The sequence below is a fragment of the Lytechinus pictus genome, chromosome 10 (genome assembly GCF_037042905.1).
Source record: "Lytechinus pictus isolate F3 Inbred chromosome 10, Lp3.0, whole genome shotgun sequence".
Taxonomy (NCBI): Eukaryota; Metazoa; Echinodermata; class Echinoidea; order Temnopleuroida; family Toxopneustidae; genus Lytechinus; species Lytechinus pictus.
In genome coordinates this window covers 34,230,491-34,248,900 of record NC_087254.1, presented here as the reverse complement: position 1 = coordinate 34,248,900, position 18,410 = coordinate 34,230,491, and the positions used below count along the sequence as shown (strand labels likewise).

At 38.5% G+C, this 18,410-nt stretch overlaps 1 protein-coding gene across 1 annotated transcript; it reads right to left on the bottom strand.

The window, feature by feature from the left end:
• Positions 1-1,721: 1,721 nt before the first annotated feature.
• On the bottom strand, positions 1,722-17,994 carry LOC129270537 (uncharacterized). The gene is made up of 7 exons (XM_064105920.1): positions 17,869-17,994; positions 10,537-12,617; positions 9,922-10,166; positions 7,884-7,950; positions 6,673-7,041; positions 5,441-5,907; positions 1,722-4,298 (listed from the first exon to the last, which is right to left on the bottom strand). Exons 2-7 carry the CDS (start codon positions 12,605-12,607, stop codon positions 3,963-3,965), a joined length of 3,555 nt encoding a protein of 1,184 aa, XP_063961990.1. The 5' UTR covers positions 12,608-12,617; positions 17,869-17,994; the 3' UTR covers positions 1,722-3,962.
• Between the last annotated feature and the right edge of the window lie 416 nt (positions 17,995-18,410).

The window sequence follows — 18,410 nt, the reverse complement described above, 5'->3', positions numbered from 1 at the left end:
TGGGCAACTGATGCTACCTACAATACAACCAGCAGGCTAGATACATCATGATATCAGGATAGTAATATCCAAGTCCCTTTGGAAGTGGCTAGGGGTGTGAAATGGTAGATGATTTGCACTATACAGGTACAAGAACTGAATATTTTATTATTTTGTGCAAAATATTTTTTAATCAGCTTACAATTCAATTAATAACTTACGCACAGCAAAATGCAAGTATGTGAACACTGGGCAGAATCCCAAATTGATCCCATTTTGTTATAGGGGTAATAATGAAAATCAAAAGACAGTGAAGTCCAAGCAGATCAGCTACACGATTAAACCCATCCACTGACATACAGCATGTGCAGAGAAAAACTGTCAAAATTGTCAGCTAATATCGAAAGCATCAATGAATATTTACATGGTGGGTAGCACAAATTAGAGTAACTGGATAAGAGATGAGCTGGCCAAAAAGGATTACAAGTAGGGAGGGGCCAACAAGACTTACCTAGACAAGCTTATAACATTCTGACCTAGTACAATCAAACCTGTTTCAATGGCCAACGCTCTTTAACAGCCGCCAAACCATCTCCCATTTGAAAGGAATATGTGTTAAAGATCCTGTCTATAAAGGCCACCTGTCAACACTGGCCATTTTCTGTTTCCCTTGGGTGGCAGGTTTCACTGTACCTCCATTCTCAGATGAAAGTAATGTATAGAAAGAAGGAATCTGTAATCTGTTATCCAAATGAATCAATGATATCTGATATTCCACCTTCATACATGTAGGTTTTGTTGTTGCAGAAAAACACAGTGGAGACTCAGTTGTAAAACTGAACAACATTTAAGCAGAGCTTCTTAGCTTAATCTGATTAGATGATCAAATTTACAACAACTACTGCCGAGGCAAATCCTCTGAACTGGAAATTATACTGTTTAAGGAAAGGTAAAGTTCACTTCTCTAAGGGGGTGGGGGCGCAGGGCCAAAGAATATATTGTGAAATTTCCGGGGACACAACACACATACACAGTAAATGAAGTGGAGGGAAATGTGAAATGAACAACTTTACATATCATGAAGAGTAATCTGTTATTGCACTTTTCCATTTGGCCCAAGTAGAAAAAAATATATACACATGTATACAAGCTACAGTTTAATTAGTTTGTTCCTATGGATAATAATCTAGATAAACTAGAGGGGGCTATTTCAAAAGTGTGTTGCCACTGTTCAAAATGTACTTTTTCCAATGTGGTAATAAATATTGGCCTTCAATTTGATCTACTATATACAAGTAAATGTATTATAAGAAAATGAAAACTCATTTGTGGAAATTAGTAAATGCCCTGCTTGCGATTATACTTGATAAAGAAGAATTCAGGTGAAGAGAAATTTTGAAAACTCCTCTTGAGAAAATATTTTAAAAAAGGACTGTACGAGATCAATTCAGGGTAGGAAATGGCTTTAATTTTTTAGAGACTATCTTCTTTTCCATATTGGGACCATCGCAGAATTTGGGGGCTATTTCTTTCATTTTAATTGCTGCTTTTTAGGGGTAATGAGCCATTATGTAGTAAAAGCAAATATCATTTTTTTCTGCCATAGTTAAAATATTGATTTTCTCAATAAGCTTGATTTTAGTTTGTGATAGATCGGTCACCCCAAAGCATGCATTTTGGGGGAGTATTAGGGGCAGCTTGCGCTGTCATGAGGCCAAAATCACCTGTCGCCCTCAATGCCATTCCTATGCTGGATCAATCACACATTGGTGGGTATAGTAATACAATACAGTATCAGAAATTTGTCTTGATTCATACACTCTTTAAAAAAAAAAAACCGTCAGAATGTTTCAGATTGATACAAATTATGATGACCTTTTTTATCATTGTAGTGAAAACATTTGGAGTCACAGTGTAATCTTGTTGTTTATTGGCAACGTAGCTGTGACATTAACTATGAAGAAAATTGGAAGAACTTATCAAGATAAAATAACTGTAGTGGGTACCGTATGGGTACTAGTATTCAACCCGGCATAATTCAAAGATTTTGACATATTCCCCAAAATATTTAGAAATAGGGAATTTATCTTAATTTCACACCTTTGTTATTTCCAGGGTAATCTGTTGTCGATATTTTCTTTGTCAATCTGTCGACTGTATGCGCGGAGGATCGAATTATGCGGCGATGGCCTTTTGCACTGAATGGTACTAGTATTCAACCTAGTCAGGATTGATAGCAAATCTCAAAAGGGTTTAGATTGCTAAATTATATCTAGATCTATGTAAGTCTCTGGCTTTGATTAATTCCCTGTTTGGTCTCATCTCAAATAGTCTAGTCCATAGTCGGATGGGACAAGGACAGATTGAGAGACAGGGCCATCTTTCATCGCTAGGTTGAATACTAGTGCCGACGGGTTGAATACTAGTACCAAAATCCGTTGCTGTATAATTCGATCGCCCGCGCACACAGTCAACTGGTTGAAGAAAAAAATAACGGAAAAAGAATAACCAGCATTTGCTCTTGGAAATAAGACGGGTCTGAAATTCAGGTAAATTCTATATTTCTATATATTTGAGGAAACTCTCCAAACGGGTTGAATACTAGTGCCCTTACGGTATGTATATTGCAACATTAAATGAAAAAACATTTAATTTGCGTTGCTCAGGACTAAAACTGATGTTATTTCAATGTGGCTGTAGCTTTAAATCTTCAAAGACAATGCTTTGGTAATGCTCATGACATGATACAATAGCTCTTTCATTTTATACATAAAGGATAATTCACCGCATGCAATGTCTTTTGAAGATATATATACACAATTAAAGACCGCAGGCTTATTCAAAAGAAGGCCATTATCTATGTCACCGCTGCAGCACTTCAAGGGCTTGTATGGTGAAAAGTAAGTGACCAGCACTCATCCATAAGTCCTATAAAACACTATTTGGCATGCAGCACTACAAAATTATAAAATATTGACTTTGGCAGTACAGCATGGGACACTACCCTACTTCTCAACAGCAAGTACTACTGCACAAGTCATGAAGAGCTAGCTGTATGTATAAAAGGAGCAATGCAAAAACTTTAACTCATGCTATTATAACACAACAGAGTTTATGACAAAATAACTGTATACTTTTGAAGATCTGCCATACATCAGTCATAATTAAAGCGATGGTTACAGAAGAACAATTGAATAATGCTTGGAATGCTTGCAAGTTTTAATATACATGTATTAACCTAATCGCTAAACAAGAAACCTTGAAGTGATCATCTCAATATATCAGCACTGCTGGAAATACCAGGGCACATCCATGTTTGGCCATAAATTCCACACTTTGCATGAATTCAATTAACTTGATGTCTACTAAACTTATACATATTCATACCCAATTACAGTTGGCAATAGAAAATAAAAATTCATTATCATACAATAAAAACAAAAGCTTGATCCAAAAATGTATTTTTCAATGATGATCGACTACACAAATATGTTTGCTTTTGTTGCCATGGTGCTTAATTTCAGTGATTTGATTAGCTTTGTAAGCATCAACTTTCCATCGATCAATTTTAAAAGTCCCGCTTGATAGACTTCCTGCTTCATTCCTGCACTTTGGCCAAATCGACTCGCAATTTTACCAACATCCACATTTCCATTCAATAAGAAACCTTTGAGAATTTTGAAACATATATGATAGGTTTTATATATTTGATATATAGCTGATTGCCAAATACAGAACACAATTATTTTGACCAATGGACTGTTTTACAGTTGAAAATTTTGAATTAATTTGAAAATCAACAAACTGTGGAGGTAGGAATATGAATGACATTAGAAGACTGGAAAGTAATCAAATGGCAAGACAGGAGGAATTAGGACACACCTGTTTTCAACATGGCCAAACACAGCTATTTCCCCCAGATTGAATGCTCATTCAAGAAGCTACATATACGTGCCTCCAGAATGAAAGCTGCCTACTTCCTATCATCTGGATTTCTTGTAGATTTGCTCACACTTCTTGGCAACAGACTTCAGATTCAAGTCGCAAAGTGCTCCATAGAGAATCCCTCTAGTGCACCGGTCAGGACACTTCTCCCTCCACTGCAGGAGCATCTGGGTCGCTTGCTCCTCGGGACTGGAGTGGTTCTCCTTGATGGATTTAATGTCTGTCTCCAAGGTCTCATCATCACGGACGAAGCGGGCAACCTTCACCCAGTTGTTCTGTATCAGGGAGGCAATGTGGTAGAGGTTGGTCTGGCTGATCTCTTGAGGGTTGGCACGAAGTAGGTTCTCTTGGTCACTCAGGGCATTCGGCAAGGTCTTTGGAAGACAAATAACAACATACCTTAAATTATAAACTAACGATAGAATAAAACATGACAAAGATAATGAAACCTGTCTATTGTGTCTATTCATTTTTACTTTTAACGAGAAATTAAAAGAAAATATTTATTGTCTGGTTTGTGAATGACACAATATAATATCCGACTGTAGGCACTTCATTCTCAGTATGCATGCGGTTGTCACCAGTCCTGTGGCCTGTATTCACTACCTGCCACACGCAAGTAATATGTGAAAATAGGCCCAAGACATTGGTATGGCTCTCATTAGTAGCCACTGCTTCAGACCCCTGCACAAACTCATCACTGAATCAACCTACAAGTATCAACACCAAGAGAGGACATTTCCTGCCTGCCTATCCCTGCCTATCCTATCTCCAAAATTCCAGGTCAAGGGTGATTCCGAAACACCAAATGCAATGCAATAGAGCATCTGGATAAAATGGGGTTTATTTTGTTTCTTCTTTTATCCTGAAAAGAAACAAGAGAGTCTCCGGACTTTAAATCTCTTGGGACCACAAAAGTCTGTTCGATTAAAAGTTGGAACTACTCAGAATCTGACTCGCAAAAAATATCACATATCCATGGATGGTATAATCTAACAATAGAATAAAACATGACAAAGATAATGAAACCTGTCTATTGTGACTACCCAAGGGGAACACAAAATGGGGCCTCCATGACAGCTTCTTACACATATAATCCACCACAGTGGGAATTGGTTTTAGTGGTCACTATTGCCAGGTGGCTACTATACATGTAGAGAGGGGTCTTTATCACAGGTTTGACAGCACTTTTCAATAGGAGTCCCTTCAGATTAAGTCACTCCCACTTATCTAATAGTCACATTCTAGCTTTTTTCTTGACTCTGAAACGTAAAATCCATTCAAAATGTCAAATATCCTTACATTGTATGAAAAAAATGGTATGATAATCAGGACAATGGGATGCTATGAATCATAAAACCCTCTCTACCAAGCATATAACTACAATTAAAATGCACATACAGTGTAATCCTTAAAAGTAAAAATACCACATACCATTGAAATTTGATAAATGTTAAGTACAAAGATGTAAATCCCTCCTTAGAAATATGTCACATATCATTCATGAATTTCTCACCTGTTGTGCTGTATTAGGAATACTTCCGTACGGGACTGCTGTGTAGGGGGTGTTGTTGAAAAGATGGGCACTGCCTGAGGGAAGTTGTGATGTGCTTGCGCCATAAATACTAGACATGCCTCCAATGCCTGACATACCAACACCTGGTGTCAAGACAGGAGCGTTGTTGCGGTTGGACACGAGGGTGACGTTAGACGGACCCTGGTGGAAGGTATTGTGAGGTGGCGAGTAGCGGGAAGTGCTGGGTAGGCTACAGTAGATTCCCCCGGGAGTGCGGGGTGGTGACTGATCAGGGTTGACACGAAGGGTGTGCATGAGGTCGTCGCTACCCCCTGAGGACTCAGATGCGGTGGGTGAGAGGCGTAGACGCTTGCCGAAACGGGATGGGGTTGATGGAACCACAGGCTCTGCCTCACAGGTTGGACACTGACGTTTTCTACTGGTATTCTGCAGACCACTAGGTCCAGCTGATTTATAAAGACAGAATTCAAAAATTTTATCAAATTATGACATGAGGACATTCAATGGAAATGGAAATCCAATGGAAATGGAAATGGATATCCACATTTTATTGTTCGAAATAGACATGAAATGATATACTCCAAAAATTTGCTTTGCCCAATTGATTGTGGGCCCGGCAGCTGCTGTGCAGCACCAGATCGACAAGGCTCTATCAGTTCAATCGTCGAACGCCAAACAGGGTTGCAGGAACTCCCATCTTTTAACGTCTTTTGGTCTGATTTGGCCGGGGTTTTAACTCCCGACCTCCCAGTTATCAGACGGACGCTCTACCAACTGAGCCAACACACCAGTGTTAAACAGACACATATTATTATGAATGTTTTTCCTAATTGCTTCAAGGACCAAAACAATTATAGGAAATACTAAATAAAACAAAATTTCTCTTCAAAATGCACAATGCAATTTCTATTTGCACAACAAATATTTTCATGGACATGTAATTTTATTCTGCACACTTGTACAGTACATTTAACTTAATTATTGATAAGCTGAAGTCACCAAACTGCATCACATAAGCACATAAATTCCATTTAACTCTTCTGTTTTCTCTGGTATGCACTGAGTTACAAAATTAAAAAGCAACCTTCACTCAGCCATGATCTACAGTAATTATCTACATCTTTTAAAATCTTCACCAGACTTAAACTTGAATACCCATTCAAAAAAGAAATCACAGATTCTAAACTTTAGAATTCATATTCGTGACTCACGTTGGCATTCATCATCTTCATGTACACTCCTAGGTGATGAGGAGCGTGACCTTGACTGCGATGGACTGGCATTGCCTCCACCTCCAAACCAACTCCTAAGAGTCAACATTTGTTTCCAGCTCTGAGCTCCTCCTGAATTTGGTGCTGCAGATTCCTCTGATGAGGTATCGTTCATCCGAAGCTTGCGGCCAATTTGATTCAGCGTAAGCATGAACTCGTCGTACTCTCCTCCTTGTCTTCGATACATTGATACGATCTCGGAGAAGGGGTCAGCAGCCCGGCCCAGCTTGGTGCGGATGACCTGGTAGCTGAAACCAAGGGCACGGGCAAACTGCTTCCAGTTCTCACCCTGAGTGATGTCGTGCATGTCTAGTAGTGTTAAGAAAGAGATGTTTTAAAAGAATAACATGACAATGAGTTATCTAACAACATTAAATTTGTATCAAGTTTGATTGTGTCTCAATCTCTCCACATGGACTTTTCATTATTTCACCTTGCATTGAACTACAAAAAAAAATGGATACTTGAAAGGTACATGTATGCAATAGAATAACCCATCAGCAAACACTGAACAAACTTAATGAACAATTTCACTCAGCATAATTGTTCAAACTAATTCAAACTTTAATAACTTCAAGGACACCAGATAACAGTTAGATCAATGGGAAAAGAACCAAATATCAATTATCAGAGGTCAAAGTACTAACATGTATTTTCAATAGCTTGAATGGAGCATCATAGAAAATATGTTATTGTTCATGGCTGAATCTTGTTACCAGGTAGTGATTATGAACTTGATTTCCCAACATCTCTAATCAATGCAAAATATCATCCCTTGGCAACTCAGCATGATCAAGAATATAGCATTTCTCATGGTCTTTACATAGTAGAGAATAATAAGTAATGATTGATAGATACTGCACAAAAACCAATTAAAGAGTACAAGTACATACTGTACAATGCATGTCTCCAGAAACAGAATGTTCATAGTAATCAAACTCTATTATTCTACATGGGCATGAAGTTGCACAAATTGTTAAGATTTTGCATGTTGTGTTAGAATATCATCAGACCCTCAATTCTTGTAAAGGTCAAGGTTTATGGAAAATGGTTGGGTGGAATGTTTTGAGCCATTTCGGGAGCAAATTGCCCGAGACCTGTGGTACTTTTTCCATTACATTGGTAAGTCTGGCTTAGTAGAGGATTCTCACCTGCAAGTTCTTTGAGGGAGGCTGCTGTCCAAGGATCCTCAGGAGTATCATCAGGCTCATCACTCTTCTGTAAATGAAATTAGGACACTTAACATTTATGATCCAGATACTAGTAGATGGACTATATTATATATTACCTTCGTCTCATGGAATAGGTCACCTGGCTGAGCAGGAATATTTGGTGAACAAATGAGCTATACATACTCAATACTATTTACTTCGCCTAGTGATACATTAATAATAATACAGGTATATCTACCCAGGGTTTTTCGAAAACTGTTCTACCAGCGGGCCCTGCTATTATTAATGCACATGGTCATGTATTTCAGCCATAATGAAGCCGATTTAACCCTATCTAGGCCGGGTATTTTTGGAGATCTCTGCCGTCGATCGCGCCGAAAATTGGCACGCAGCTTGCCTGGAACATAATCTACAAAATTCTGTATCAATTTATTTCATGCAAATTGCTATTAATTATGCTAATTTATGTGTAATTAGTATGCAAAATCATACTTTATCCTCTAATTCCCTAAATAAATGTTCTAATTTTTGGTGTAGAAACTCTTTGTGGTGTTCTCAGCAAATGGACATGAAAAAAATATGCAATATCGAACAATTTCTTATATTCTATCGTTTTTTGCAATTTCTTATGTATTTCTGTTTTTTAGACATTTTGTTTATTATTGTTTTTTCAATGAACTTTGTTGGGGACTCTTTTGAGATCATAAACAGCATAAAATAAATCCATTTAGACCAGCAAAAAATAAAATAATCGTACAATTATGATTATGGGTTGAAAACACAATTTGCATCGACTTTGTACACGAAATCACGTTTTTTAACAATTTTCGGTGTGACATGCACTTACAAAATGTTGCCTAATTTTGAAACCTCGTACCCGATTGTCGCAAATTTGGTCTCAAAAGATGCGCAAGTCTTGAAGGTAAAAAGTCACCGAGCGGCGCGGTCAAAAAATTTCGCGCGGTGAAAATATTGTGCGAATCATTGAGGGGGGGCCTCCCCCGGCCTAGATAGGGTTAAACCATAGAAATCTACACATTTTTCTAAATGCCCTTAAAAATTCAAATATTTGACACAACACTGAACTTCTGAATTTCCACTAAATATTAAAATGATCAAACCTACAGAGTTGGGTATGTACATTTTCTCTCTGACTGACGTCCATGTACATGTATTTATGTTTATTTTAACAGAGAAATTCAAAGAAAATATTTGTTATGTCTTGTCGGGTGCGTCATGGTCTAGTGGTTCTAACTCTTGCCTTTCAAACAGAGGGCCGTGGGTTCAAATCCTAAACATGGCATGTTTTCCTTCAGCAAGAAATTTATCCGCACTGTGCTGCACTTGACCCAGGTGAGGTGAATGGGTAACGGCAGGATTAATTCCTTGCATGTACTAAGCACCGGTGATGGTAGCTCTAGCTAAAGCCGGGGTAATAGCAGCGCTTTGTATCCTCAGGCAAAAAGCGCTTTATAAATACAGCTATTATTATTATCATTATTATTTGTGAATGACAAAATATAATATCCTACTGTAGGCACTTCATTCTCAGTATGCATGCGGTTGTCACCAGTCCTGTGACCTGTATTCACTACCTGCCACGTGCAAGTAATATGTGAAAATAGGCCCAAGACATTGGTATGGCTCTCATTAGTAGCCACTGCTTCAGACCCCTGCACAAACTCATCACTGAATCAACCTAGTAAAGTATCAACTTCAACAGGGGACATTTCCTGCCCACCAATCCCAGAAGAAATTTTTAGCAATCTCAAAAATTCAAGGTCTGCTATACGATTTCATTAATGGTAAAGGAGTATTCCAATACACAAAATGCAATGCAATAAAGCATCTTTGATGAAATGTTTAATTTGCTTCTTCTTCGATCCTGAAAAGAAAAGGGTGAGTCTCCAGACTTAAAATCTCTTGGTACCACAAAAGTCTGTTCATTTAAAATTTGGAACTACACAGAATCTGACTTGCCAAAATTATTACATGGACATTGATGGTATAAATTTACCTTGATAAGGTTGAATTCAAAAAGACGTTCTTCTGAGCCATCCTCTTTCCTTCGCATCACAAACACCTTGCCAAAGATCTCCCTCTCCTTGGGTTTGTTGCTTCCCTTGAAGCGGCAAGCAAACTGCATCTCAAACTCACCACCCCTGTAGTTGGCTTCCACTTTCTCCAAACTAGGGTCTTCACTCGCCCGGGTATCTGCCTCAAAGTAGTCTGAACGTCCTAGTTTCACAACAATATCTCCACCTACATGTAGACAGAAATTTACATTGGAAATTCATGAAACTCAGCTACAGACTGATATCAGATGCATACATGTTAAACTCTGAGAGGTAACAATGATTCTGACATCAAGACATGCAATAACATTGTAAAATCTTTGATTTTCACAAGCAAAACATCTCGACTACAATCAATTATGAATTAATAAGAATTAGAATTAATTAGAATTATAAAAAAAAACATGCTCGTATACAAATAACATTAAAATACTTTCATCAAAAGTGTTCTGTGCACTTGTAAATTGAGCAAAAAAGCATACAGAAGATTAAGAACCCCTGTCTAAATCACTAACGAGCAATACAGTACCTTTGATTGGTGTTAATAACAAACTTACCAGGTGCTATTGCAACAGGCTTGAGGCTGCCACCAACATTCTTAGCATAGTTGCCCACATCCTGCATGGTGCTGTCATCACTTAGATGACAAATGACCACGAGACCAAACTTCTCTGTATCTGAACTCTCCAGCATCCATGCCTGGCATTTCATGCTCACAGCTCCTCCAGAATAGAAGCCCAGTGACATTCCGGTGTTATTGAGCTTACTTCTGATCCCATTCCAGATGGCTGTCAGCCAGGAGAAGTGCTCGACAGGAATGGCTATGAAGTAACTGGCATTTGCATCTTCTCTGATACGATAATTGACATTCAGTGGTTCCCATGATACAGGCTCTTCTTCTGACGTTGGGCTATGCCATACAGAGAGTTGGGCTTCATGTCCAAATTGCTGAATTATCTTACTGTAGTTTGGTATTGGCAGCTCAACAGTAACCTTGCAGTCTCGTTGCACTTTGAAGAAGTAGCCATGTGGTTGAAGCACCACCGTTGGGGATGCAAAAGCATCTCTCATGGGAAGATTTGTTCTCAGATGAGAAGGAAGTTCTGAACAGAAGACCTTAACAGAAGCTGTAACATCTTCGGATAGGGATCCTTCAGGGAAATCAACCTTGACTCCAGGAACCTGATCTACCACAAGTTTTCCACCCTCATCTTTTCTTATGACTCTTGTAACAGTAGGGGTAACTTTATCCAACATGACGGTAAATAAAGAAAAGTGATTCGTTCTCAACAACACGTATCCTTGATATACCCTGTAGTCGCATGTAGGTACCTCCATCCATAAAGGATTTTCCATGTCATCTGTGTTGCTTGTGAAGCACCTCACTTGCGATACTCCAACATCCAGATAAAGGGGCAACCGGATGATTGCAGGACTGTCCTCATAGAATAATGTTCCATGGGGGCCAAGAAAAGCAACTGAACTTGCATGAACCATATCATCCCCAAGTTCTGGAACAAACTTTATGTCTCCTAGAAGTTCTAAGAAGAAATCTGTTCGCAAAATGTTTGATTTGTTGTGTTCAGGAATAAGAACTGCTGCATTGCCAGTCTTCAGAAACCTAGCTCTGTTTGGCAAAATGAAGTCTACAACTTCATCATCTTCAAAGTCAACTTCAGGTACCAGGGGTTTATGGCAAGTATCACAAGTCTCAATCTCCTCCTCTATCATGCGAGGAACATCTTCAGCATCACTTCCCTGGTCCCCACAACAACTGTTTGCATCATCTTCCTGCTTTCCTTGAAAGGCACTCCCACCCATTGATCCTGTACATGAACCATAGTCACTTGTGGAGACATGGCCATCTGACTCTAATCGCTGGAGTTGTTTGTGCGAACCTGCGGCACTATTCCTGACTATTCTGAATGCACTAGTCCTTTCATTGTGAGAATCTTCTCGGTATGTAGGCTTCGATGAAGAACAGCCATGGACAACTGCCGTTTGTTTAGTTTCTACATGTTTCAGTTTAAGATGAGCAATTTTTTCACACAGTGAAGAATATGAATCCTCCTGACTCCAACAGTCCTGCTGTGGCACACTAATAGTGATATCAAAGAAGCAACGGATTGCCTGCAATCCATATAAATATACATCCTGAGGTACATTAGCTATAGGGTTTCTAGTGATATGAAACTTTCTTAACCTGGGCAGATGAAAAGTTCTGTCCCTCAATTCACTTATTCTGTTCCCAGATAAGTTCACATGCTGCAGGCACTCAAGATTATCCAGGCTCAATGGAATATGTCTGAGTTCGTTGTGAGAAAGGTCTATGAAACTGAGTTCCTTTAGGCCTCCAAAGTCCTCTGGCAATTGTTCTATGAAGTTGCGAGATGCCCTCAGGTCTCGCAATAACGTTAGCTGACCGACACATGATGGCACACATTTCAGCTTGTTTTGGCTGATGTCCAATGATGTAAGGCACTGTGTTAGTATGCCACAGCAGATGGAGTCAGGGATTTGTGTGAGGCAAAGACCCCTGAGGTCAAGGGCTGGCTTGCGGCAGTTCCTGGCCTTGTAGATCTGTATGTCCTCGGCTGCTACAGTATGTAGAGCCTTTAACCCTTGCATCGGGAATCATCTGTGAAATAAAAGTGAAAATAAAAACATAAATTATCACACATTTTGAGCAAACATGGTAAATTTGAACATTGTGGACAATGACATTTCTAAATAATATTTGCCTTCTTGAGGATAATATATATTTCTATCTGTTTATTGACATTCATGAACGCCAATAAGAGTTACAGGGTTTGGCCACTTTACTATCGATGAATAGGTTCTTAAACTTCAATCAGGTACACAAGGCAGTTACATGTAGATATCTCTGGACAGAAACTGAGTGAAGTCACAAATAACCAGGCCTGCGAACCACAGACAGATTATACATGTCAGGTAGGAAGAACTTTCCCATGTAGTTTCCTATTTTAACTCAGAACATATTACCCAGGAAAACCACTTAAACCACAATTCTTGCAAAACAAATGTCTTGATCTTAGTATACATGGGCATTGGCCATCACAACAAGTAAATTGTAACATAAGTTTTATTTTTACATTTACCTTGAATATGCAAATTAATGCATATTTAGTTAGGTGCAATATGCATGATTTTTCGTCAAACTTTGTGAAGATTTTCTCAGTGATGAGTCAACATACAAAATAGTGTACACTTTATAACTTCATCATATTCATAATTCAAAATTTCAAATATGTTCTTGAAATATATTTCTATGTTTATGAAAATCATATATATGCATAAATTAATGTGTGCCTTTGATGCCACAATAAATATAAAGTGCCAAATAAATGCTGCAGTGTCACATTTTTTTCAGATGTGTTTGTGAATGTGGATGTGAATGGGTGGGAATTGGTGCCTAAATTTATGTGTAACATCTGAGCATTTTCTTTTAGATGATCCAGGTCATTTTTTTCTTTTGCCCCTACCCTACACTCTGTTCTGAATCATCCATGTACACTTGCTAAGCAGGAAACGAAATTTAAAAAAGGGGGGTCAGGGTGATTTCTCCCCAGAAATTATTATTACTACATGTATATTTTAGTTGATTCTTTCAGTGACATCAACATTGACAAACAGCAATTAAAATATTTGATACATGTACAGTAATAATTTATTGACAAATCACTTCATACAGAGATCAAGAGACTAGAAGAATCATAGAACAAGGAATTCATTTAACAACATGAAAACATGTACGGTACATATTTCTGGTATATTCATAATTCCCTTTCACTGAAAGAAGGATTGAAAATACAATCCAGAAAGACAAAAAAGGGAAAGACAGCCATATTCGTGCAAAACTTTCTAAACTTAAATCAATCCTTGACTTTGACATCAGCCCCCCCCCCCACACACTGGTGGATCCAGGGGAGGGGGGCAAAGCTGGCCCATGCCCCCCCCTTTGAGAGGCACAATTAAAATTTGTAATGTAAAAATTTGTTAAAACAGAAGTGTGCCCCCCCCCCCCCCCTTTGAGACTTTTTTTTTTGCTTGTCAAATTTTTTCATGGACCAAATGCTTTATTTTTGGTCGAAACCTTTTTTGGGGGGCTTGTCAAATTTTTCCTCGGGAAAATGTGTCCTCCTCCCCCCCCCCCCCCTTTGAAAAATCCTGGATCAGCCCCTGTTCCCAGGTACCTACGAAAGCAAGCCCCCACAATTGTGACAGATACATGTATTGAAAATTCAGCAAGTCGTCCACCCCCAATTTCTTTTTGAATTGCTTGGATCATGAGCCCCCGTCCCTGCCCCCCCCCCCAAAAAAAAAATGGAGGCCTTGCCCCCTGAATCCATTATTATGAAAACATAAGATCTAGATATACAGATCTATTATACTTTCCAAATATATTCTAACCCCTGGCCTGGGGAAAAACATAAAGGGGGGCCATGAAATTTGATCCCCCTTCTAACTTATTCGTGAAAATTCTAATTTGATCTCAGTCTTACAATCCATTTCTCATTCATTGCTCACATTACATCATCATCATCAAACTCATATTATGTCCAACAGTTAAATATTACAATAAAATTATTTTTAAAGAAAAGTTTTGTCAAATATCTTTGAAACTGATACTATCAGGCAAAATATCCTGAAAGACCCCGTAAATTACTATTTGTGGGATTAAGTACATTTTGCAAACTATACTAACCTCGCACAACGAACGTGTCTACGCAGTGGATTTTGAAGTTGTCGGTTTAAATTGCTTCATAACGCAAATAATGTGAGCCGAAACCCATTCCGCTACTCACCAAGGCTTTTTCTGGTGAAAAGCGTTCCATTTTCAATTATTTAAATATTTTTGATATTAAAAGCAAAATTGCTTTATACCTCGGCCTGGAAAGAGGCTTAGCATGTCTCTTCGACGGAAATAAAAGGAAGGTCGTTGGCGGCGCTAATTCAATTCACAACCTTAATTCAGCTTGTCGGTATTTTTAAAAAACTAGATTCTAGATTCATTGTATCCGCAATTCCAATGATTGTTTGATAAAATAGAGACACCAATAAATGCAATAACTTAAAAAACATACTTTTTATATTATTTTTTGCTGACGATAATACTTTTTGGAAAATATTCAAAGTGATGACAAATTCAAAAAAAAATATAGAAAATTCTATGTACATGTACCTTGAACGAAGCCCCGCAAGTGCTACCGTTCGTTTGTCAATTAAAATTCCACCAAAGTCTTTACAGCAAAAATATTGGACACTTTGCCGACTTCGCGTAACGCTTTGCATCGATTTACGTGTAAAATAGTTTTTGTGCCTAGTCTTTCCCTTGTAGTGTCTTTGATACGAAGATAAATCGCGCACCCTCTTTTGCTAATTAGACGAAAAATTTGGGAGATGGAAGCAGGGTCCACTTCACTACCGCTACACTACGCTCCACCTGCCCGAACATCGAGTCCGTGAACTCGATCTAATATTCCGAGTGACAAAGGTGGGATTTTATGGGGGGAAATATAAAATTCATGCAACATCACGATCTTTAAAAACAATTTAAACTAATATTCTTTCTTTACACAAAGTTTCACTTCTTTTCCATGCTTCTATCAGTCTCAAAATTGGTGATTTAGAGCCAACATGAAGTTCCTCACACTAATACATGTAAATATAAATATGCTGACGATTTCAAAATATCGCATGCGGATGCGTTATGCGCGAGGTATCGGGTCCCACATGCGATGTTTTGAAATCGGCAGCGAATTATTTATACGTGTGAGGAACTTCATATTGGCTCTAAATCACCAATTTTGAGACTGATAGAAGCATGGAAAAGTGAAACTTTGTGTAAAGAATATTTAGTTTTAATTGTTTTTAAAGATCGTGATGTTGAATGAATTTTATATTTTCCCCCCATAAAATCCCACCTTTGTCACACGGAATATCAGATCGAGTTCAAGGTCTCGAAGTTCGGGTAGGTGGAGCGTAGTAGTGTAGCGGTAGTGAAGTGGAGTGGAGCCTGCACGAACTTTGCTCGAGGTAGGCCTTGCCCTGCCTTGGCTTCAGCCTGCCCTGGCCTTGGACACCTGACCCCTGGCCCTAGCATCAGATAAATGTATGCCCTCACACGAACCTAAGACTGAGTGAGTCAGGCAAAGGGCTAGTGCCCAGCACTAGACCAAAAGCTTCGGTCTCTGTTATGTTAGTTGTTCAGCTGAACTCCGTTGGCTTCACTCACCAAATACAGAGACCGAAGTTCTAGCGCGATCTGTACAGGGGACTCAATGGCCATATGTTTATGTGTATTAAGATCGGATAAAACAGGGCAGTGAAGTTGCGCGACAGCCGAGGTAAGTCACTGTTTTTGTTCCTTTTAACTTGATTTTCCCCGTTTTTTGGCAATTAATGCCAAGAGGGAATATTAATTTGCATTTCGGTCGTGTTAATTTTCAAAAGTTTGATTTATTAAAGACAAAAATTGAAGAGCCCCGACGGGGGGATTTTGCATTGTATTTGTAATTGTATTTTTGTAGGGTGTCTGGAGAAAAAAATTGTTTTTCTTATTTCAAGATGATATCACATTTTCTTTGTGAATTTGAAGAGAAATTAACTTCAGACTGACAGAAATGTAACATTTTTGAAAAAAATCCAATTATTGGCTGCAAAAAAGAAGAATGAAATTAGGTCAATTTTCAGCATTTCTCTGCCATAGACTGTGTAGTTAAGAAATGGACACACACAAATCCAAATTTTTAGCTTCCGAGAGCTGTTATAAATTCATTATTAATGTGCCAAAAACTTGTCCATAAAGAGTCCAATAGGATTTTTTATGCTCTTTCTGATGGTATGATTTTTATAAAGATTTGGAAACCAGATCACAATGAAAAATTGCGACAAAGTGAACAAATTGTGCAAAACAGAAAATTAATTTTCCCATAGAAAACGCATGGGGAAATGGCAATCTCAACACACACACAAATAAGGGTTTGCAATTTATCTCTAAATCCTTATTTAAAAAATGATCATATAAACTTGTCCTTACTGTCAAAAGAAGCCCCTGAAGTTTCTCTTTCCATACATGCCAAACACAAGTTAATAATCAATTCAGATCACATTTTTCTATTAGCCTGAACTTCCCGAAAAAAATGTGCCATATTTCCCCTAAATCAGCCTGTCTTATGCTGACACTTTTCAGTGTGGCTTCAGACACCCTAATTTTTGTAAGTCCCCTAATCATGGACATGGTGGCTGCACGATAGCGAGCCGTCTGTGTATGAGGAGAAATTTAAAAAATAAAAAAATGTTAAATAAAAAACTCCTCGAAACAGACGGCTGCCAGCTGTCTAGCCCAGCACAGGCCAGGTCAACTCAAGTCAAGCCAGTCTACGTAACCCACACCGCAAAGGCGGTGGAATTACTCCCCGCTATCCATACACTGATGGGACTACATACGGTAGCGGGTTGAGAGTAGAGCCAGAGCCAGGCGAGAGCAAGACCTCGATCTCTTTTTGAAACTGTCAAAATGACTTCCCATCTAATAACATCAGTTCCTATCAATAATCCTTAATACCAGACAAAGTAAATGCCATTGCTAGAATCAATGACATTCATAGAAGAAAGTGGTATACATTTATTCATGATTTAAGGACACAAAATATTCAAATTGGGGCGGAATTTGAACAAAATTTAATGCGCAACGCCACTTAAAATTCACAGATTAGAATACTCCATTATTTATACGGGGGGAAAACATGTTGGGACTCGTTCGTAAGGGGCCCTGGATCTCCCGAATTGTGTGTCCTCCGTCAAAAATAAAAACATCAATCAATATGAAATATAACAAATTAGAAATATCTACGAAACGAACTTACTTCTATCCATAGCTGAGATGTCAAAATCAGTTGTTCGAAGGGTCCTGTGATTCCATTTCAGCTGTGCGAAAGCCGATTAGGAAAAATACGACGCCATCTTGTTTGTATGCAAATTGATTGAACCACAAAGCGGTGGTACTTGTCTGTGATTGGCTCTTGATTGCGTGGGAGGATTCCGTCAATTTCGTCACACCAATGGATTCAATGAACGTCAACATATCAGCTGGATCATGTGTAGTATGATTTTTATTCATTTTCCCAGGGCTGTATCCCGGGAAAGAGGGCGCTACCCCCCCCCCCCCCTCCCGACGGCATCGAAAAACAGAGTATACTTGCATCTCGCATAACCTTATGTCTTTTACGCCAGGTAGTGTTAAAATAATTAAGATACAAATAAAGAGTTTATAAGGATTAAGATTAAATACTAAATGTGATATGGTTATACAAATTATTTTGAATACATATAGATCTATGACAAATTTTGTGTAAGGTAGGCCAACTGGAAATGTTCATTGAACACCATATAAGATAACTGGGAATGT